Source organism: Terrapene carolina, unplaced genomic scaffold (genome assembly GCF_002925995.2).
Source record: "Terrapene carolina triunguis isolate 2854851 unplaced genomic scaffold, T_m_triunguis-2.0 Scaffold195, whole genome shotgun sequence".
Taxonomy (NCBI): domain Eukaryota; kingdom Metazoa; phylum Chordata; order Testudines; family Emydidae; genus Terrapene; species Terrapene triunguis.
Window position 1 is genome coordinate 143,663 of NW_020664546.1, and position 23,668 is coordinate 167,330.

Sequence of the window (23,668 nt, forward strand, 5' to 3'; positions counted from 1 at the left end):
GCCATTGGAGTTGCCAGAAAGGATCGTCCCCAGAGTGGGTGCGGGAGGTCGTGCCATGTCTGGGAACACCAGACAATACTGTTCAGAGAAGCAGTGTGCAGGGCAGGGAGAGCAGCTTTATTAGGGATGCCAGATTGCAGAACATACATTAGATGCAGGGCGTACTGTATTACCTTGCAGCAGTTTAACAGCAGAGGTCATTCTATATCTGCTCCGCATCTCCCCCCACCCCAGAACTTCATTACAAGAGAATCAAGATAGAGTAACAAAAGGATTTATTCTCATTTTCTTATTGTAGATTGTTTATGTACAGAACCTGTAAAAAAAACCATTAGAGCCTTCTACAAAGAGCAAGCACATAACGCTGCTGGAAATAAAATCACGGGCACTCAAAGCGAACTGACTTCTTTCAGTTCACTTAGACCAGGGAATGAGGCTTTTGAGGGAGTCTCTCTCTCAATCTCCGTGTTTTTCAGATATCCTTGATGACTTCTTCAAGCTCTTCTTTCGTGTACATGTGAAACTTCATTCCGGGCTCCACCGTTGCAAGCTGGAAGGAGAAGAAGAAAGGGTTCAGTGTAACTGTTTGCCTGCATACGTGAGGAAGTGACAGCACAGGGCATGGAACAGAGAAACTGCCAGAGATGGAGCAGCTGTTCCTTCTCAGCTGCCTGATCTGCCAGCCCAGCAAGATCGTTCCAGCCTGTAACATGTTCTTTGATTCCCAAAAATAGCTGCCTGCCGCAGAAATAGCTTCTAATTGACTCAATCTCCTCATAGTAGCAGCAGCTCAAGGAAACATCTACTGGGAACGCTCAGGTTCAGCTGCTTCTCCCTCTGCAGGGACAGACCGGTTAGCACTAATTCTTCAGCAGACACTCAAGGGTGGGGGGAGAGAAGCTGCAGTTCAGCCCAGTCCCATTTCTAATCAGACCCAGGCAAACATCTTTTGATGTTTAGGGAGCCAGCTGCCCTCTTCTATAACAACCAGGGTTACAAACCCTGTCCTGTTACACAGGCATTCTAAAAATGAGGCTATAACAACTCAAATCATTAGGGGGCAATTTGTTAATACTGAGCTTGAGTATCTTTGGGAAATTGGTAACCAAAGAGGCAATTTGCATCTAAGTCATTACTTCAAATACAGACCTGGTCAGTAGCGAACATTAGTCACTGCCATTTATCAATCAGTTGTTCGGTGGCTCACATGGAGATAGCAAAAGGGCCAGGGATTCAAGGGGACGTGGGCTGAGAGGGAGTTCACTCTCCTGGAAGTGACCCCAGGAGAACAGGACAGAGGCACATTATCAAGGCAGGGCATAGTTCTTCTGATCATAGAATTATAGAATATCAGGGTTGGAAGGGACCTCAGGAGATCATCTAGTCCAACCCCCTGCTCAAAGCAGGACCAATTCCCAACTAAATCATCCCAGCCAGGGCTTTGTCAAGCCGGGCCTTAAAAACCTCCAAGGAAGGAGATTCCACCACCTCCCTAGGTAACGCATTCCAGTGCTTCACCCACCCTCCTAGTGAAATAGTGTTTCCTAATATCCAACCTAAACCTCCCCCACTGCAACTTGAGACCATTGCTCCTTGTTCTGTCATCTGCCACCACTGAGAACAGCCGAGCTCCATCCTCTTTGGAACCTCCCTTCAGGTAGTTGAAAGCAGCTATCAAATCCCCCCTCATTCTTCTCTTCTGGAGACTAAATAATCCCAGTTCCCTCAGCCTTTCCTAATAAGTCATGTGCTCCAGACCCCTAATCATTTTTGTTGCCCTCCGCTGGACTCTTTCCAATATTTCCACATCCTTCTTGTAGTGTGGGGCCCAAAACGGGACACAGTACTACAGATGAGGTCTCACCAATGTCAAATAGAGGGGAATGATCACGTCCCTCGATCTGCTGGCAATGCCCCTACTTATACAGCCCAAAATGCCGTTAGCCTTCTTGGCAACAAGAGCACACTGTTGACTCATATCCAGCTTTTCGTCCACTGTGACCCCTAGGTCCTTTTCTGCAGAACTGCTACCTACCCATTCGGTCCCTAGTCTGTAGCAGTGCATAGGATTCTTCAGTCCTAAGTGCAGGACTCTGCACTTGTCCTTGTTGAACCTCATCAGGGATTTTTTTTGGCCCAATCCTTTAATTTGTCTAGGTCCCTCTGTATCTGATCCCTACCCTCCAGCGTATCTACCACGCCTCCCAGTTTAGTGTCATCTGCAAACTTGCTGAGAGTGCAGTCCACACCATCCTCCAGATCATTAATAAAGATATTAAACAAAACTGGCCCCAGGACCGACCCTTGGGGCACTCCGCTTGAAACTGGCTGCCAACTAGACATGGAGCCATTGATCACTACCCGTTGAGCCCAACGATCTAGGCAGCTTTCTATCCACCTTACAGTCCATTCATCCAGCCCATACTTCTTTAACTTGGCGGCAAGAATACTGTGGGAGACCGTATCAAAAGCTTTGCTAAAGTCAAGGAATAACACATCCACTGCTTTCCCCTCATCGGCAGAGCCAGTTATCTCATCATAGAAGGCAATTAGGTTAGTCAGGCACGACTTCCCCTTGGTGAAGTCTGTTTAGTTTGGTTTGCTGTTTGGATCAGAGGAATTCAGTTTCTAGGGCAGACTGCCTGGAACCTTCATGGACCAAGCACGAAAATATTAAGAAGAAATTGGAAAATGAGCAACAGAACATTTGAAGAGCCATTTAATGGGGCTCACATGGGAAGATAGCAGTAAAGAACAGAAGCAGTGGCAGCTGACAAGGGGGACTGGGGAGCACCTGTGGCTGCTAGCGTGTGTGGCACAGAACCTTCATTCCTTGGACCGCCCTGGAATGTACTGAGTTCTGGAAGTGGGGCAGAAGTCTTCACTCTCTAGGGAATGGGGAGTATGCTGCTGTCACACATCAATGGAAGAGGAAGGACTGGGCACAGAAGTGCATGTCCTGGAGCTTCCATTGGGCCCCACTGGCACTGCTTTGTGGTCACCCACAGACACCACCAGGGGAGCAAAGAACATCAAAGATGTACAAAGTGAAGAGTATAAAAATAGGTCAAGAACTTTTAAGGCCAACATTTTCTAAATGATGAGTGTTCTGAGTGTCCAACATGGGACACCTTAACCAGGCCTGGCTTTCAGACGGCAGGCGCTTGGCACTTTCTGAAAGACAGCTGTTTAAGGAGTCTCATGTTGGGCACCTAAAATCACTAACTGCTTTTGACAGTTTTGGCCTAAGATACTGGACCCACTTTGACTGGGTAACCCTTTAAGCACAACTTTACCTATGCCCCCAAACCACTATTCAAAGACACTAGTGAACGACTCAAATTTGTCCAAACTCTAGACCAGTGGTTTGCAACCTATTTACCACTGTGGGCCGCACATGCCGCTGTGTGTGTGTTATGTGGGCCACAGCCACACAATATATACTACCTGTATGGCCCTGAGGATGTCACATGGGCCGCAGCTGTGTGCTGACGGGGCCCCAAACAGCCCGTGGACCGCGTGTTGAGAACCACTGCTCTAGATTTTAAGACTTGTCTGTAAAGAGGTTAAATAAAGGGAAACGGTCACATTGAAAAAGCGAATTGAGAGATGTTTCAGGTGCTGCACTGGCTCCTGAGCCCTGCTGTCAACATATATTTTTAACTGTTCCTTTACCACATTTTCATGTTGTTTTTCTACACCCCACTTCTATGTGAAAAAACCCAAACACAGTGTTGTCAAATGTAAAAAACACAACCCCAAACCTTAACTGTCTCTTCAGTTTGCCTTTCAGATATAGTAACTAAGTCAAACATTCTCAACTAGAAGGGTGATTTCAGTCTACAGTGCCCCTTTAATCCTCAGCACACTATTCTCACACTTAAACCTGATAGTGATTCCTCAATGCATACAGAGCTATGCTGAGGACAGCTAAGCCCTGTTAAATGAGGACCTGACATAAGTATACTGTACACATTACTCTGCATTGATTTCTTCACACACTGTACTACAAGTCACTCATCCAGAAGAAAGCTTTACTGACCAAGATACTGATTTGTAAGATAGTAATAATGAGCAAACATGCTTGTAAATGTGTGGCCCCTTACTGGGCACCCCATTGTAGCCTCATGGCAGCCCTGCAAGTGGCCCCCTGCCTCAGTTTCCCTCTATTCCTCAAATAAACTCAGTACAGCCTTTGGAATACATAAGTAACCATTTCTGCAGTTTTAGTTTATTTCCAGAAGTCCCGCTACCTACCATAAACCAAGATGCCCCCAGCACAGTCCAAATAGCACATTCGTCCCAACAGTCCAACACCAAGTACAGCTCCGGCATTTCTCAACATGCCCCAGCTCAGCGCCTCTAGCTGGGGATTCTCTCCACCCTTGTTCCTTTTCAGGTATAGTTCCAGCTCTTGCCTGAGACATCAGCAGGCTCACCCATCTGTCCTTCAGCCCTCTCTGGCCTTCCAGCTTCAGCTCTCCAGTTCAGAGGCATCACCCTCTGCTGCTCTCAGCCTTCAGCACTCTCTGGCCTGGGGAAGTTTGTAGGTGCCCCACCTCCGACTGCCTTCTTGCCTTCTGCTTTCCCCAGCCTGATCTGGCTTCAGGGGCATCTCCTCCCTGAGCTCTCAGCCCAGCTCTGCTCTTCCTCTGAGCTCCTTACTCTCAAGCCTCTGGACTCTCTTCCATTCTAAACTGTACCTCAGGATTCTGAGCTCTTGTTTATAACTCCTGGGGCAGCCTCACCCTCATTACACTTAACTAGAACACACCTGGACTGAAAAAGGAGAGCTGAGCCCAATTTCATTTAAGGGGCTGGCTACCCTGTTAAAATGCTCATGACATAGTCCTTGCTAATTGGAACATTTCTGGGGATGGCACAAGATTGTGCTCTGAGTGTGCAAACCTGGCATGTCCTTTTCCATCTCTCCTCTCCAGGACAGCTCAGTTTATCATCTCAGAAGGGCTCACTAGCAGCATTTAATATTAGACACAAGCAGCACAGCTAGCGTCAGATGCCTATTGCTAGTAGCTTTTGTTGCTCAAACAGGTGCTAGTATCTAATGCTGTCATTAGACTTCTCTCCTATTGCTGGTACTGTTCAGGAACAGTGCTTAGGGAAGTTTACTGGACTTCAGAGCATTTATACTGGACGCAAAGTATTTCTGTGCTTTAGTAGGTTGTGCATACAAAAATGTAAAATCACATCATTCTGACCATCATCTTGCTTCGCTTCCCCACCTCACGTCCATTATAATTTCAGCAACTGATCCTTCACAGACTGCCAGAGCTAAGGCACCTGCAGCTCACAACTCTGAGAAGTCAGGCCCCAGACATCTCAGGGTGGGCAGTCAAAAACAGAGGCACCCAAAATTAGAGTGTGTGCCTATTAGTTTCAGCTTGAAAGTTACCAGCTAGAGACAGCAGCTGTTGAAATCACATCAGTAACTGAAGAGACAGAAGAGCAAGTTACTAGTCAGAATGACATGATTTTAAGGTTCAGTTATCTTATAAACTGCCAGAAATAGAAACAAATGTTATACACCAGCCTTGCTAAAAAAAATCTATTCACCTACCCTTTACCAAGAGGGAAAAAATTATTTTTATTTGCCCCCCCCAAAAGCATTAGCATGTCTGAACCAAATTACATTTGGTAAGGCTGCTGCTCATCACTGGGAAGTGGAGGTTAACAGACTCTACATATTCATTCCCAGAGATTTGAAGTCTGGGAAACCCATCTCTTTGGTCTTGTTATCTAACAGGGATTTTTGCACTGATACAAGACTAAGAATAGCAAGTCCTGAAGCTGTATAATTTTCATTCCTTGGAAGTGCCAAGAAAGGATGGCAGTGGGAAACCCTAAAAAAATTGCCCAGCTGGCATGACATGTCCACTCTGGCAACTCTTGAGATCTTGTGTTAGTGCTCTCAGCAGGACCCCCCCCTTCAAGGTTTTGGAGAGCAATACAAAGACAAGTCTAGCCACATTCAGGGAGTGTTGCAGAATTCAGATATTCACTCAGACAAGCATTCTCCAATTAGCAGGGCAGAAGAGCCCAACAATACTTTCCCAAGAGCCCACATCAGGAGAAAGATTGAGAATTTCATTCTCACTTCAGGTATGCCACACGGAGTTATGTGGCAACACAGTGATATTATGGCAATGAGCACATTAGAAATATATAGATTTTGAAACAGGCAAGAATCACCACCTCAGGAAGAGATTGAAGCTTGAGAGTTGCAGATTGGCCCTTGTTTTAAAGTCCCCTCATCCCAGTCATTGCTATTTTGACAAATATCTAAAACCAGCCCTGACTTAGTATCAGGTGAGACACCATAAGGGGACACACTTGCTGTGCAACCACAGAGACTTGGACCAGGGAAGCAGAGAATATAAGCAGGATAGACTTTTCTTGTAGTCCAAATGCTGCAAGCTCCTACAGCATTTATACAAGGAAGAACAGTACAGCAGCATGTACCTCAATGTTAGTTGCATTCAGTTTCTCCTCCATAACTTGCTTTAGGATGATGAGGGATGACTTGATTGCTTCTTTCAGTGTCATTGACTGTTAAATAAAACAAGTCACAAAAAAGTTAGCCACTCAGTTTCATTGCTTAGCTTCTCATGCACACCCCTCTAACCAGTCCTCTGAAAAAAGAAAATCACATCCTCTCCAAAAGTCGTGTCCTCCCTCTGTCCTGCTCCAAAATATCATATCAAGCTATCATTGGCAGCAAATCAAAACATCGCCAAATTGTATATATTACCAACACTGCAGTAGTGAGGAATGTAGTTCAGGCAAGGTAATAACTAAATTACTGCGTACATGTTTTAACAATTCTGAAAAATTGGCCTCCGTATTCACAGACGTCTTCATGCTCTAACATGTGAGCCCCCCCATGAGCCAATGTCCAGAGCCAGTGATTTATGTGATACCCAAGAATGGATGACTATCTGTTATCATCAGTTGTTGGCTGCATGTGTGTTGTACTGTACTGGCTCCGACCAGATCGATCAAGGTCTGCGGTATGGGTTAACGCCCCAAGAAGATCACAAAATCGGTTCAGTGGCAAAGGCGTTGGGCCAGGTTTATTGTTTACGAAGCACGGTCCTAGTGCCCGGTAGACTCTATGGCAGCGTTTCTCAAATGCTGCCACCAGCGGATTTTTTTTCAGCCACAACAGCCTCGAAAACATAGATGGAGTGTGTGTGTGTGGTGGGGGAGGGGGGGGACCATTGGCCTCTACCTACAGCATCCAGCTGTTGCTCCTGAATAGCTGTTACCAAAAGCAGTGAGATGCGCTGCCTTGGTGTTTGTGCTGGTGCCGCCAGAAGGGATCTGCGCCCTGCACCCTCCTCAGGGGCTCCGGGCAGCGGCTCTGGAGACACATGGGGCTGGTGTGCGTGGCACCAGAGGTGGCTGCAGTGTTCGGTTGCTGGGGCACTCCCCTGCGCAGCTCCCCCGCTCCTGCCCGGGCAAGGCAAAGGGAGCCTGGGACTCCGCAAATGGCTGGTGAGTTCCCGACCCACCTGCCTGAGGCAGGCTCTCGCTGAAGGGTTGTGGGATGCAGGGACAGAGAACCTGGTTTGTCAGAGCGGCCACCAGCAAGAGTTGGTGGCCACACACTGAGGCCACCAAAATATTTGTTGTAAGAACCCCTGTTCTATGGGGACACCTAACACATGTATACCCATTACAATGGCCACAGCTCAGTGAGCAGGCATGACCTTCTGCTCCCTTCTAGTCCAGACAGACACACCCCCTCGGCAATCCCTCTTTTATACACCGATACAAACAAGTTACGTATTGCCTCCCTGACATGGCTAGTTACCACCCTTTAACTTGTACCTGTTGGTTCGATCAAAACATCTCTATCCATCACGCTGTCATCCTGACCTTATCCTTAGGAGGGGTCAGTGTGTCCGTATCATCTTTGGGGAGTATGTTTATACCATAACTTGGTATTGGGGTGTTCTGGTACTACCCTTCTGGATTTAGCCCCTGTACCTAGTTTCCCCACCCACGAAGTGGGGGTAATACCTACTTCCCAGGGCACTGCAAACATCAGCTAGCTAATCAGCAGGTGTAATTCTGAACTCATTCCATTACCTTGTGATAAACCTCTTGCAGGGAGCTCTGTGCACCTTCCGAGGCAGACCCAATTGCTTTGGCATCACACTGCACAAATGTCCCAGAAGGGTCCATGTGAAACCTGCCAGGAATACAGATAAGAGTGTCTTATGCCATTGCATTGCAAGGGATTTCCCCAGAAGATTCACAATAATGAAACGTTCTCTGCAGAGCCCATTTTACAGCTGGAAGCTAAGGACTCTTCGGGTGAAATTTAGAGAGTGGCAGCTTGCCTGACATCCTGAGGCAGAGGCTCAGGGTACACGATACGTGGCTAAAGCCAGCATCATCCTGTATGGCAGATTTGAGGGGTTGCTGAGACAAGACACACCAGCAGCAGGTAACTCCTGCTGGCATTTGGAGGGCAAGATGAAATTCAGACCAAGATTCCAAAGGGGCTGAAGGGTCAAGAAATGCCCTGAAGCAAATGCCAAACCCAACAGACAACCAGGGTATCCAAACTAGAATTAGAGTTGCACCCCTTTCTGTCACTATCATTCGCAACCCTAGCGGAAGCATTTCACATGAACAGGATTTTTCATTATTCTGATAGGGACTGAGGCCATGGTTACCCAGAAAGACAGACCTTCAGCTAGAGATTCTTCTGGCTGAGCTGTTCCTCCCTCTGCATTCATGGAGCTTCCACACCCCCACCACTCCAGGAAGGTCTGGATCTTGGAAGCACATTGAGTTTCTGGTTACAAGTGCTCCCACCCCCTCCCTAAGGAATGGTATAGCAGACTCCAGATATTATGTTACGAGTGGTTCTGCTAGTTCTCTGGGGAAGGGTAAGAAAGATCTCCCCTTCTCACTTAAAAAAAGTTGAGAATAAAATAAGACTTAAAATCAGGATTTACTGCAAGCATCATATTCTGTTCAACACTGAACAGGCAACCACTGCAGCTTGTTGCATCCCAGACACATACTGAGATAAGTCCAAGATGTTGATTTCTATGCAATTCCCTATTTCTTGTCTAATAAGACTATCTTGTGGTGCTTCAGGTAGAAGCCCCACCTCTTCCCAAGAAGAGCATGAACCAGTGAGAGAGTTGAACTTACAGTTGGGGTCCTTTTTCATCGACTCCTCCGAACAACAGTGCTACACCAAATGGACGAGACTGTAACAAAACCACAGGAGGGTTGAGAGAGACCAGGACTGTTAAGGCAGAGGAAATCCAATGGTTTTACACTCAGAAAATGTCCTGTGCCAGCACCTACTCACCATAGCACCAGGATCAGCATCCTCCTCTCCAAACTGCAGGGCTAGGTTGGATACGGCCTGCGTCACACTCTCTACTGTCATGATTTCATTGTATGTAAACCAGTGATTCTAGGAGAAGATAATACAAGGGCTTGAACTACCCGTCCCTTTCCAAAAGCCAGTTCTTGCACGTGATCCTCGACAGGACACATACACAAGCCAATGCTCTGATGGAATAAAAGAGTCTCAAAGATAATGAGCCTGCCATGTAGCCTTGTGATGCTGCCATGCGGAAGACTCATAAGAACGGCCATACTGGGTCAGACCAAAGGTCCATCTAGCCCTGTACCCTGTCTTCCGGCAGTGGCCAATGCCAGGTGCCCCAAAGGGAATGAACAGAACAGGTAATCACCAAGTGATCCATCCCGTCACCCATTCCCAGCTTCTGGACTCCAGTTCCATTCCCTGACCTGGCAGGGGCTTGGAGCATTACAAGGGCAGTACATTCAATTACAAGATGGAGATAATGCAAGGAATGTTCTGTATTGCTCAGAAGTGACATCCCAAGCTAAAGGACGTGTGTCTGTGACATGGGCCTCTCAGAAGAAGGGTATCTTCGTGGCCTGGTTTGGGATGGGAAAAACCCAGTAATTTGGAAATAATACCAAGTCACGAGGGCTTCTTTCAGAAGTAGTGGATTGGTCCCTTTACTAGTTTGCTGCTCCCTTAGGGAAGCCTGAGATCCTGGGCCACTAACAGGGTGATTGCAAAGTCAGGGCATCTTAGAACTACACTCAGCTGAAAGGAGAGAAGGATTCATGTTACTCCAAAAGAAGGGGAGGAGCAGTGCTGATGTGCCTTTATCCACCCATACCAGCTGTGAGTCCCCCAGGAAAAGCCCCTCTACAACAGAATTTAATGCAGTTCCTTCTTCATACCAAGCTCTCACTACTAAAAAGACCAAAACAAACAACAAGTGAGAGTGAGAGAGTCAGTTCTGCCAAACACCTGTGAAATTTCAGCTGCTGGGCTTGGATCCAAGTTTCTCCTCCTACTCAGCATTGTTTGCCTCTGCTACCCAGGTCTGCGAGTGCCGGGACCATCCAACTGGCCACAAAAATAATCTATTCTCAGAATCAGGTCATTGTTTTGGGGAGGGGGAATAACAGAGGAAGTTTTACCTGTGTCTCCACTCTTGCTTTATCAATTAAAGTCTTTGCATCAGCTATTAATCCGCTCATGGCACAGCCTGAAACAAAGGGGAGAGAGTGTGACAAATAACTTAATAAATGAAGTTATCTACCACTTTTGTCCCCCAAATTCCCAAAGCACTGTAGTGGGGTGACATAAGTACTCCTTCAGCCACTGGGCCAAATGTGGCTGCTGTGTAACAGCATTTAGTAACACTATACAATAGTTTAAGTCAGAAAGTGAAGAACACTGGATGCAAATAGAATTGTGAGACAGGTGAGAGTCTACTACTCAGCTAGATGGCTAAAGCTATGGCTTATCAGGGCAAAAAAACCACCACTGCAGTGAATTGACAAAGGAACCGAATCTGGAACCTTGGAAGAGTATCCAAGACACTAGCCAAACCCGCTGGAAAGAATAAAGTTATCCTCCCCTGAAAAGAGGGCTCGCTGCTTCTCTATTAGCTGGCACTGGCACAGTAAGAAGTCTGAGACAGCAATCAGGCTCCACAGGGAGCCACCAGCTTCCTGAACACAGGTGGCATAATGTAAGGGTGAATTAATTAGTGGCTGGGTAGCACAAAGCAGCCAGAATTCAGGCTGGGGACCTACTACACGTGTGAGTGTGAAGGGTTGGAGTGGGAGGACCTGTGGGGCTATTGACCAAAAATCTAAGTATTGGAAGAGTCACCTTTCTTCCTGACAGTATTTGATATACCCACAGAAAGTTGCACATTTGTAGCTGTGTAGTGGGGTGGTTGCCCCACTCCTGAAGAACAGGGGTTAAAAGCAGCCCTGGAGAGGGCTGCAGCTGTGAAAGGCGAGGCTGAGTGGGGAAGGAGCCACGCCCCAATCAGGCTACAGCTGGCCCTATAAAAGGACTGTGAGCCAGGAGCTCAGAGAGAGTTTCCCTCTAGCTGTAGAGAGAGAAGGACCTGGCTACCTGGGAGCTGAGCAGGGTACCTAGAGTGAAGTGGGGTTGGGGGAAGGCCAGAGGAGCTGGGGAGCTCCAGCCTGAAAACCCCCCAGGCTGCAGGCCTTGCTAAAGGCCAGGAAAGGTACTGGGGCCACAGACGTGTAGCCTGGGAATAGGCAGAGGCCCAACCCCCCCTTGCAGATGATGGGTGGTTTATAGACTGCAGTCTGCCCCAGTGAGCAGGGGCTAGATGGTGAATGGCAGTAGCCACTGAGGCAAGGTAGGGATAGAGGGTTGGGGGGTTCCCCTGGGTAGGGAGACCCAGATTGTGGGTTACTGCTGGGGGCAGAACCCTGACATAGAGGGGCACCAGGGTCCAGGAGGGACACTGGGGCCAGCGGCAGGCAAGACACTGGCCTGCAGAGGGCGCTCCGGGATGGAAGAGCTAATTCCCAGGACGACCAGCAGGAGGTGCTGCATCAGTGAATCTTCGCCTCACTATAAACTGGCTGAAATAAGCGGCTATAAATAAATAGATTTGTTCAACCTGTAATACCACATGGCTGCTGGTAGCTGTGGAAAGGGCTGTATTGTAAGAAAGCAGAGGAGAAAGTTTTTTTTCTGGGAATCTAGCCTGTCTCTTCACAAGCAGCACAGCCCACACCAATTCTCATCACTTACAAGAGTAGTGCTTTGGAGAGCTCTAATTTTTTTAAGCTGACATATTTGGCAATCAGTCTGCCTTGGGCCCCCTGCAGCCGCAGTAAGCTGCCTTGAGCACAGAGGAACAGGCTAACATTAGTGATCCAATCAGTGAGCTCCCAGCACAGACGCTGGCCTGGGATCAAACCTTTACATTGCAATAATTCCCTGCCCTCCCAGATCTAAATTTGGGGATGAGCTTTCATTAGGGAGGTCAAACAGGAGGAGCATTTCAGCTGCTGCTTCCTGCTCCTGCAACTATTTCCTGCTGGCCTGGAGCCTGGAAAACCAGTAACCAGCACCCAGTATTTGCTGGGAGTTGCTTGTTCGTTCCCACCCAAGAAAGCCACGTGAGGGCCTGAGAGCTGACTTCAGAAGCCATGTTTCAAGACAAGTCTCTCATGAAACTCTTCTGGAGGAGAGGCTTTCATTACACATCCAGGGCTGGAAGGATGCAACAGGCCTGATCATGAGAAGGAACAAACCTGCATTACTCTTACCTATATGAGAATCTATTTCTACGATTTTCTCAATACTGCTGGGTTCCATAAGCGAGGAGGTGATTCTCTTCTCCACTGCTAGGCAAACACCTTCTGATGTCTGAATCCCAATGGCTGTGGAGCCAAGCTAAGAACACACACACAGTTATCACCATCATACATAATCTACAACGTCACTAGGGCGCCTACACTTTGGTATCTAATCTACACAAAATGAGGATGCTCATCTTGACCTACATCATTTGTAATATTGCTACCCTCCAGAATGATGCCATTACTGTACTACAACATCAGTAGCAGAAACAGATTCTGCATTTACTAATGCAGGGGTTCTAAACTGTGGGTCAGGACCCCAAAGTGGGTTGCGACCCCGTTTTAATGGGATTGCCAGGGCTGGCGTTATACTTGCTGGGGCCTGGGGCCAAAGCCCCACCGCTTGGGGCCAAAGCCCGAGGGCTTCAGCCCTGGGCAGCAGGGCTCAGGCTTCAGCCCTGAGCAACAGAAATCAGATTACAGGCCCCCTGCCTGGGGCGGGGCTCGGGCTTTGCTCCCCTCCCCCAGCTAGGGCGGCGGGGCTCATGTTTCGGTCCCCCCTCCTGGGGTTGTGTAGTAATTTCTGTTGTCAGAAGGGAGTTGTGGTGCTATGAAGTTTGAGAACCGCTGCACTAATGTATCTACAATTATGTACCTTCACAACAAATACAGGATAACGCACAGTGACAGGTAAACTAAGAGGTCAGAATTTGATCTGGGAACCAGAGGAAGTTAAACTGCTCAGGATGTGCAGTTTGAAAGTTCACCAAGACCCAGAAACCTTCTTGCAGATTAGTAATTAATCTCTTCCCTGAGCTATACCATAATCTCTCCGATTTTTTTTTAATTTTACAGATTAAAAAGAGCCTTGTGAATTTTCTTTTGCAGAACAAAATTAAAGTCAGATGCATTGATTTCCATGGAGGCCTTAAAACAGGATATAACTAATATTTGCAGATTAATTTTATTAGTTTAGTCACTTTTATTCTTTCCTTTGCTGTGAAATCCCCTACCATCTGCAGAATTTAGTTAGGAGTCTTCACCAAGTGTACAAGTGTAAGAGAGGTACTTTGCACTCACACCACATACCATATGCATCCGAAGAAGTGGGTTGTAGCCCACGAAAGCTTATGCTCTAATAAATTTGTTAGTCTCTAAGGTGCCACAAGTACTCCTGTTCTCTTTACACCACATACCGCTTTTCATGCCTTAATTACTGCATCCTCAACTCCCCTCCGAGATAATTAAGTATTACACTCCTCTTAGAGATAGGGAAATGGGCATAATGAAGTGAGGTGACCAACAAAGGCCACACAGGGCATCAGAACTGGGATTAAATACTTGGCTATCAGTTGCCTGCTCATAAGTCTAAGAGCTTGTCTACACAAGGAAGTTTACTTGTATAACTATATTAGTAAATTTCCCCATGTAGACAAGCCCTAAATCATGCCACTGTCAAATGCACACAAGAATTCCCTAATTCTGGAAGTTGCATCATATTCACTTGCATGTTTCTCAATGACTGAACCACCTGGATCCCTTATTAAGTATATATCTTGCCTGAACCATATTCAAAGCTTTGGCTGTAATTATGAAACAAAATATTATTGTTTGAGATACTGCAAAGATTGCATTACCAACTGCCCCAATTTATTTCCCTGTAAACTGAAGGACCTCCCTGTACTCCCGATACATGGAATAATGTACCAAACATTTTAAAGGCAATATTTGAGCGGCATAAATTTAATTCATTTCCAGGCTTATTGGTGGAACCGACAATAAAGACAAGCAAGTTTATCCTATGGATTAGATTTCAGCTTTATTATATGTATTTTCTGAGCAATATGAATGCATCAACACGCTGACTACTAGGATGCATTTAAGAGTTCTTGCTTCCAAAAACTCGATGAAAATGAATAGCTGCACCTTGCCTGCTCCTTGTGGCTAAAGTGTTTGAGTGGGCAATAGTAACAGAGAAGATATTCATCTACGGGGACCCTTAACATTAATCCCTAAATAGAGGCCATCGAGGAACCTATAAAAAAAGGTTTCTTTCCTCAGCGCCACTTACACTAAAACCCTCTGCATCAGATTTGGGGAGAAACTGTTGGTTTCTTTACATATTAGAAAAAAATACACCTCCATCTCTCAATTCATTTAAAACACATCTTGTGCATGTGCAATGAGACAACTGCATCACTTGCAACAGAAAGAACATTCCCAACCATTATAAACAGGCGCTGCCAAACTTCACAAACCCCAGGTTACTTTGGCAATTAGCCAAGAAAATAAAGGTCACCTAGTTAACATAGAATAGCGTATTTATAAAATGGTAACCTTTGAGAGAGGCGGTATGTGGAAACTACACAACCCAGAATGCAATTCTCCATTAGCCCAAGAAGATTCAGGGCATCAAGTGAATATTTTTAATTGAAGCTATAGGGAGGCATTTAAGGAGGTAGAATGTAATTACTCAAATTAGAATTTGGTTTGTACGTTGGAGCTAACACCAAGTCTCAAAAATGCCATGGGATCTTTAATAATCTCAGGTGGCCGGGACCCCCCATCTAACAACATTTGGCAGTATGTTAGCATTCAGTAGTTTCCCCAAACTTTTGCTGACTGTGTAGTTTTGGGGAAGAGGTCTTTCCCATTCCCCCACTCCAGGCTGTGGTGTTCCTAAGTGTTAACTGACATTCAATTCAATTGATTATACAATGGATTTTGCTTATTAGCAACCTCTTGGTTCCCAGTAAAAATTGCTGCTGTCCAGAAGTTGCCAATAAGCAGAAGGGCTGCAGCCAGGGAACAAGCACTAGGACAGCCCGAGCCCCCTGGTGCCAGGACAGGACACAGCCAGGAAAGTGCAGGGAGAGGTATTGCGCAGCCTTGTTGGACCTCAGCACCTACACTCTCCGTGGAAAGCCCCAGCATCTGGGCTGCAGTCTCCTTCCCTATCGCTGCCCAGCCCACAGCCTCCCCTCCCAGTTAACCAATAAGGCCAGGGACGTGGGCACCCCAGGCCACTATGGATGTGGATGGCAGTTCCTGGTCACAGGCAGGTTTGTGGGGCTGCAGCCAGAGAAAGAAGCACTGGGACGTGCCAAGCCCAGGCACTAGTGCTAGTGCAAGACACAGCATAGAGACGTACTCTGCAGCCTCAAGCGCTTCCTTTCCTTTCTGTAGCCCTGCAAACCTGCCTGCAGCTGGGGTCTTTCCTCCAGAAAAAGTTGTTAATAAGTGGCATGCCTGTTGCCAGTATCCGAAGCCCATGAACATCAATGGAACGGGATTGGCTCTCAACTGCAATATGTCATTAGGATTGCTATTAACCAGCATTGCTATTAACCAGCATCACTGTATGCACACAAGAGCTCCACCAGGTGTGTGTATACAAAAAGGGAACAATAAATAATGATAGGGCACTGGTTCAGTCCTCACTTCAAATGAAGTGTGTCAACTACTGAAATGAACAACGGGACTTTTCTTAAGAGCTCTCCCATCCTTAGTGACTAAACCCAATCACAATTAGAAGCATTTGGGCTACAGATTGCAATGTATCAACAATGGCTGAGGTTTGCAATACCTTGATAGCCTCGATGGCATATTCCACCTGGAACAACCGTCCCTCTGGAGAAAAGGTATTCACACCCCTGCAATGAAGAAAACAAAATCAGAGCTAGAGAAAAGGCCAAAAACATAAGGACAAACATCAGAGAAAATAGTTCCTGTTTCAACTCCACAGAGGGACCTAATGGCACTTAGTCAAGTCAGCTGGTAATGCAGGAGTGCATTAAAGTCAGTGACTGGATAAGTTTATAGAGGTACATTCCTCATCCAGCAGCATGACACCTGTATATTCAGAAAGCTAACACCAACATGGCAGATATTGACTAGAGGGATGTAGATCCACAAGTTTTAAAAAGAGGAAGGAGTGAAAAAGCAGCAGGGACTGGACAAAGCAGCAGAAGATGCCCTAGAATTCCAGTGGGTCCAATTATAAATGTAGGGAGAAATGCTTCAAGGGATCTTCCACAAGCAGATGCTAGAATGGCCACTGGACTCTAAACAGCATATGCTTCTATTGGCTCAGAAAAGCTACTGCCTTGCTTATATTTAGCACAAGTTTTTCCTACCTACATAGCTACCACCTCTTGCGGAGGCAGGAGTTAACAACCCGACAGGAGATCTCTCTCCCGTTGGCTTAGAGCAATGGTTTTCAAACTTTTTTCCTCATGACCCATTTGAAGAAAATTGTTGATGCCCGTAACCCAACATAATTATATCTTTTGACTAGAGTTTTCATAAAATCATAATATTGCAAAACATTCCAGCTTAACCCACTTTACATAACTAACACTAGACACTAGCCTTAGTAAGCCTATGGTAAGGAGTGTGGGAGGTGGCCCAGGGTAGGGCAGAGGGTGGCATGTGGGGGTGAGGGCTCTAGGGTGGAGCTGGGGATGAGGGGTTCAGGGTGCTGGAGGGGGCTCAGGGCTGGGGCAGAGGGTTGGGATGCGGGGGGGGTGAGGGCACTGGCTGGGGATGCGGGCTCTGGGGTGGGGCCAGGGATGAGAAGTTTGGGGTGCAGCAGGCAGGCTGCCCCAGGGCTGGGGCCGGAGGACTCCCCCCAGCCCTCTCCCCGCCGGCAGCAGCTAGATCCGGGGGAGGGGCCTCTGTCCCCCCTGCCAGCAGCTCTGGGGGAAGGCTCTGCACCGAGCTCTAGGGGAAGGGTCCCTCTCTTACGGCCAGCAGCAGCAAGCTCCAGAGGGCCGGGGGAGATGCCCACAGCAGCCCTGCAAGCCCCAACTTGCTCCCCTACCCAGTTCCCACCCACCCCCTTTCTCTCTCCTCTCCAGGTCCCTTTAGAGCTGCTGCGCAGCAACCATCATTATAATTTGAATCAGCAAGGTGACCCAGGGCCTGACCTGTACTTTGAAAAACACTGGCTTAGAGTGTCTCCACCACAAGCGCTGCATCGGTGCAGCTGCACCACTGTAAGTGCTGTAGTGCAGATGTAGCCTATTTGAATGCAATGCCACCACCAAATGCCCCACTAGCATCCCGAAATCTGTGGGGACTCTGGGAGATTTCTTAACACGTGACTTCTGCCTTACCTTGGAAGACAGTATCATTTTAAATATAACTGTACGAAACCTCATACTCGGTACAGCACAGTGCCCCAGCTGACTGGTCCAGATATTGGTGCCCAGGGCACAGACAGCCACTGGCATATGCCAGGAACTCATTCCATGCCACCACCCGCTACCCACAAAAAATCTTGGACTACTCTAGCAATACTGCATATATCCCTTCTTCATAAAAGAGACTTAATTGGTATTTTGGGTTGGGCTGTTAGAAAGAGGAGCAACACCACACTAAAGAAATGAACCTATTGGTGGAAAGGGATGAAGGGAATATCTATTTAAACCTTTGTGGGGGAGTGGGAAGGAGAAGGAAGTGCCATATTGATATGTGGAAGAGGGGGGGGGGGAGAAGAGACACTCCTGCGAATGCTCGAGAAGGAATCCAAGCAGCCTTGTCCCACCAACTGCCCAAAATCTAGAGCTAGAAGGGCTGTGTGCCTGTTCAATCTTGCTCTGGATCCACAATTTGCAGGCAAACTTACATTAGGAATTGCTGTTGAATGAGCCCCCCAGCTGCTCCCATGAAGATGATCATCATGCAAGGGATGGGCAAAATAGATACTGGTTCCCACCCCCAAAAGAGATATTGAAGAGGGTAGAATGATCAAGCTGCTGACAACTGAAGAGACTTCAGATGGGAAGAAACAGCTCGATGGGACACCAAGACAACTCGCAACAGCAGCAACAAGCTACATTTTGAGGTTACTCTCTTCCTAACTACCCCCACCACACTGCCAGTCCGAAGTCGCCCTGCAGCACATAAAGCTATTTTCCCCAAGGTATTTTAATGATATAGAAATGTGAGATGTATATAGTATTGTTACAGTACATCAAAGAAGATGTAAATATTTTCCTGCTAACTCTCTTTCAGGGTCACTCAGATTTTTATTTTTATTTGCTGCAACAGAATTCTGGATTATACCCTACCTCGCAAAAGGATCTACCCTGAGGCCTCAAATCTGCAATGAGTTCCATATGGAGAGACTCTTGCACCTGCATGGGGCTCTGTGGGCGGATCACTGCACATGCACAAAGCCTCAGTGACTTCAGTGGGGCTCAGCCCACACAAGTTTCCTTGCAGGATCAGGACCTTATACATCTGAATTATATATACACAACAAAACCATAAAAAGGTAGAAGCATTAGCTGCAACTCAGCCATTTATCAAAGTTAATTAACTTTGCATTTTTCTCAGCAATAAATCTCAAATCAATGAAAAACTGTCTCACCATGATTTCTATATTCCTATGTTGTTTTTGTACCCAGTGATTTTGCTGTCATATCAGTATATATTGCAATAGTTTTGGAATACAATTGCAAATTTGTATTAGGATTTGTAACTGTATGAGGAACAATTAACTATGTTTTTAATTGAAAAGTTATTATTTGAACATTCCAAATACATTCAAAGTGCAAAGGTGCATATGCAAATTCACATTTGTCAGATCCCCACAAAAGCTTAGCTCATGATTACATAGTCACCCAAACTTTCTGAGAGTAGTTTTTATTTATTTGCTTTGATGGCAGTTTTATAACCATGCAAAACATAGCGTTCAGTCCAACTAAAAATGAAACCAAAAGCCTGAAAACTCAGAGTCACTCTGTGACTAACCCAGCCTGCTTCTTAGGCCCTGCCTACACTATAGTTCTGAAGTTGCAAGCCAGACAGTAGGAGGCCTAACATGAGTAGGCCTCATCTACTCAGATCAGGGAAACACTTTGCTAACAACCACCATATTTAAAGCAGATTGAGCCATGGCATAGACAGGGCCCAAGCGTTTGAGAACAGCAGTTAAACTACAATACAAAGGCACAATATGTTGAATTAGGGTCAAGGCTCCAACTACTCTACAACTACCTCTCTCCAATATGCCTGTTTCTTGTAATGAAGCCTACAGCCACCTGTAATTTAGTGTGGACAGAGCCAAAATGGCCTTGCTAACTTGGACTCCACTTGGTTACTGCTGCTTTACATCAGACTTTTAGCCATACTGCAGCACTTTTGGTATTTAATCACAAGAGACTTCAGGGAGAGTTGGGTGCCATGAGTGGAAAAGGAAGATACTGTAGTGGGATAATCTGATGGTGTTCTTTTGACTTTAGCGCTTTAACGTGGCTTGTGTAGTCGTGGTATAGCACTGGGAGAGAGCTCTCCCAGCACTATAAAAAAAATCACCCCCACGAGGGGAGTAGCTCCCAGCACTGGTGCACTGGCTACACTGGCACTTTACAGCGCTGCAACTTGCAGCGCTCAGAGGGGTGTAAAGTGCCAGTATAGACAAACCCCAAGTTTCCTACTTCAGAGACATTAAGACTGGGTGGCTAAAGCATTCTTTTCCATTGCCCAGGACCTCCAAATGTGGGCCACCACCAGCTTGCTGTTAATCAGAGGTGTAGTCTACAGCCCCTTCCAGAGTGATGATGTAGTGGGGTCTGTATTCCCCCCACTAAGGAGGCCCAGTTCAGGGCCAAGAGGAAGGTAATGGGAACAACCAAGGGGAATCATTGGAAGCATGCCTCATTCTCATCCCCACTGACAGCACCAGGGAAGAGGCCCAAGGCCAGGGTCTGGAAAGGGGGATTTCCCCACCAAGAGACAGTTGGGAAGCTGGGGGAGAAAAGAGAAAAGGGAATTAGGAGGCTCATGGGGGCCGATTTCCCTAGGCAGAGAAGCGGGCGCCGGGGGGGGGTGGGGGGGGTCGATCCCAGGCAGGGGAGCGGGGCCTGGGGGGATCGATCCCGCAGGCGGGGGGGCGGGGCGCTGAAGGGATCCCCCGCACTCCGGGGACACCACGGCGAGGCTGAGAGGGGCTCAGCGGGAGGGGCTGCGGAGGGGTCTCGGAGGCTGGGCCGCCCCCGGTGTGACCCGGCCGGGCTCCATGACGAGGCAGATCCTGGGCCTGGGCCGAGGCCCGCGCGGGCCCGCCCTCGCTCACCTGTCGTATTCGGAGCGGGTGAGGAACATGGCGGCGACGGGCGCGGGGCTGAAGGCCGGTGCGTGCGGGGCAGGGAAACGCCGAGTCCGGATCCAAGTCCCACACCAGGCCCGATACCTGCAGCGAGCGGCCCTGTCAGCAACCGGCTCCGCACTGCGCCTGTGCGGCCCCGCCCCTACCGCTACCCAATTGGTGAAGCACCCTGACACGTCACCGCGCCCTCGCCAATAGGCATCCGAGGCGGGATCCAGTCTTGCCTCTCTGCTATTGGTCAAAAGCTACCTTGCTAAGCCTTGATTGGCTGCTGGTTGCCAGATTCTAAGGCGCATGGGGATCCCGCCTCCCTTTTCAATCCTTCCTATGGGGGAAGAACCCAGATGGTAATAAGGGGGGAGGGGCGGACGGCACAGGCCGCGCGGGGGAGGCTGGGCCCAGCAGGGAGAAAGAGGCGGGATGTGGGAGGAGTGGGCCCAGCAGGGAGGAGATGGGGCAGGTGCAGTAGAAGGGGCTGAGGCCAGCAAGTCCTGAGTTCTGTTGCCCCTGCTCCCAGTGGGGCACCAGGTCCAGCGTAACCAGACCACGGTGGAAGTAACCTCTGCCCCCACCACTCACTACTGGCCACAGCAGGCACAACTGGTGACTTCATGACAAGTGTCACAACGGTTGTGGTTTTTTGTTAAAACCTCACCTGCAGAGATCAGGAGATTGCACGAGACTCTCAGCTTTCATTTTAAAAAAGGATTCCCCCCTCTTTGTTGCAGCAAAAATCTTCAAATCACAAAGTGAATGCACCCTAGCAGCTCTAACAGCAGAAGGCAAAGAAAAAATGTATTATTTTTTACAATATTTTTTAAAATATCATGATTTTTACATGAATCATGATTTTAGGGGGCCCCAGTCATGATTTTTGTGTGCTTGAGATTGGCGATATTGCAACTGTACCACAAACACCAGCATCCATGAAAACATTGCTGCAGCTACACCACTGTACAGCCACTGCCTGCTGCTGTACTCACCCTCTTCTATTGTGCACACTGACTCCTCACACTGTGCAGGTTGATCTGTACACACAAAACTGGCCTCATGTTCTAACTCACGCTGGTTTCTCAGGTGCTGTGGATTCCAGACCACACAGCAGGTCCTTCCCTCCGAGAGGGACTGAGGGACCCACTGCCGAATTGCCGCCAAAAAGCCGGACGTGCCGCCCTTCTCCGTTGGCTGCCCCAAGCACCTGCTTGCTGCGCTGGTGCCTGGAGCCAGCCCTGGCTCCCAGCCAGTAGCCGCGGAGCTTCCTACAATCGGGGTAGGTTCCTGGGAGCAGCCCGTGCAGGGTAAGAGGAAGTCCCAGCCCAGCTAGGGAGGGCAGGAGCCTGGTGCATGGTAGGAGCCCCCAGCTGGGCACCCCCATCTCTGCCCCTCCCACACTCTGAGTACATGGGCTAAAGGGGCCTTGGGCTGGCTGTGTGTGTGTGGGGAGGATGACAGCTGCCCCCTGACCAAGTGGCCCTGGGCAGTCGCCCACTCACCCACCCGTAAGGCTGGCCCTGGCCCTGTCCCCTCCAAAAGTGATGACCCCACCATATGATGTGACTCTCACTTCTGCGCTGTTGCTGGTGCCCAGACAGCAGCCACCGCTCTCCAGCTGCCCAGATCTGAAGGCAGCGCTGCTACCAGCAGCAGCACAGAAGTGAGGGTGCCATTGTATAGTATTGCCACCCTTACTTCTGCGCTGCTGCTTGCAGTGGTGCTGCCTTCAGAGCTCTGGAGCTTCCTGCAGCTGGGGAAGGTTCCTGGAGGTGGGTCTGACCCAGCCCCGGGAACGACCTGAGCAAGGGAAGAGGAAGTCCTGTCCCTCCCCAGCCTGTCCAGGACTAGCAGTTGAAGCTCCGTGCACAGTAGGAGCCCCAATCCACCCCCTCCCCTACAATAGCCAGATTTCACGGGGGTAGATCAGATTTCACAGTCCATGACGGGTTTTTCATGGTCATGAATTTGGTAGGGCCCTACTTATGGCTTGTGTTATACCAGGGCCCTCCAGCACAACTGAGTCAGCATCTTCTCTTATTTTCAGGGGGTCTTAGTCCATGATCTTTAATGCTAGACATAAAATCTCTCTTCCCCTTTAAGTCTGGACTGTCCTGAGGCCTCTTCTCCTTTCACTCCTGATTATTTTTGTATGTGGTACTGTGGACCTAAGTTCCCTCTAAGCTGCATGGCCGCGTGGCCGCACAGCAGCCTATTAAGCACTGCGCAGGCACTCAGGGCTGTGGCGGGAGAGATGCCCCTCCTCCAGTTCCAGCCCTGCCGCGGCAGGGAGTGATGCCCCTCCCCTGCCCCTAAACCAGCACGGACAGTACCGGGTTTATAATGGCAGCAGGCCCACGCTCAGCAGGGGTCCTGGTGGCCCGTCCTGTTCTCTCCTCTCCGATCCCTCTAGGCCCACTGGCCCAGGGCTTCTCTCCTCCCCACCCTCCGCCCACTCGCTCCTCTGAGGGCTCCTCTCTCCACCCCCGCCCTCTGTCACTGACAGACAGCAGCCGCCAGCTGCCTGCCAGTGACAGGGGGCGGGGAGGAGGAGGGGGTGGAAAGGAGCCCACAGCCACTGTTGCTCCTCCGGGCTGCTGGTGATGGACGGTCCGCCACTTTGGGCTCCCCTGGGGAGCCCGAAGCTGCAGACTGTCACCGGCGGCCCAGACTGCAGACAGACCTGCTGTGGTTTGGGGAGAGGTGCCCCTCCTCAAGCACCAGCCTGGCCTGGCCCTGCCGCGGCCGGGGAGAGGCACTTCTCCCCCAGCCCAGCCCTGGAGATGCCACAGTGGGAAGAGGCGCCTCTCCCCACCCAGACCAGGTGCTGCTGTGGGGAGAGAGAGCTGGGGGGAGTCCTGCCCCCCAAATCCCTAATCCTCAGCC

General features: G+C 48.7%; 1 protein-coding gene across 1 annotated transcript; it reads right to left on the minus strand.

The window, feature by feature from the left end:
• Window positions 1-252: 252 nt before the first annotated feature.
• On the minus strand, window positions 253-20,916 carry PSMA5 (proteasome subunit alpha 5). The gene is made up of 9 exons (XM_026655102.1): window positions 20,759-20,916; window positions 16,262-16,328; window positions 12,643-12,769; window positions 10,516-10,583; window positions 9,356-9,463; window positions 9,193-9,251; window positions 8,113-8,215; window positions 6,481-6,567; window positions 253-550 (listed from the first exon to the last, which is right to left on the minus strand). The coding sequence occupies exons 1-9, from the start codon at window positions 20,785-20,787 to the stop codon at window positions 473-475; spliced, it is 726 nt and encodes a 241-aa protein (XP_026510887.1). The 5' UTR covers window positions 20,788-20,916; the 3' UTR covers window positions 253-472.
• Between the last annotated feature and the right edge of the window lie 2,752 nt (window positions 20,917-23,668).

Coding starts and splice junctions, on each gene's coding strand:
- PSMA5 (XM_026655102.1), bottom strand. CDS start 20,787: ATGTTCCTCACCCGCTCCGAATACGACAG. Junction 16,329..20,758: donor ACCCGCTCCGAATACGACAG/GTGAGCGAGGGC, acceptor TCTTCATTGCAG/GGGTGTGAATACCTTTTCTC. Junction 9,252..9,355: donor ATGCTGATCCTGGTGCTATG/GTGAGTAGGTGC, acceptor GTTTTGTTACAG/TCTCGTCCATTTGGTGTAGC.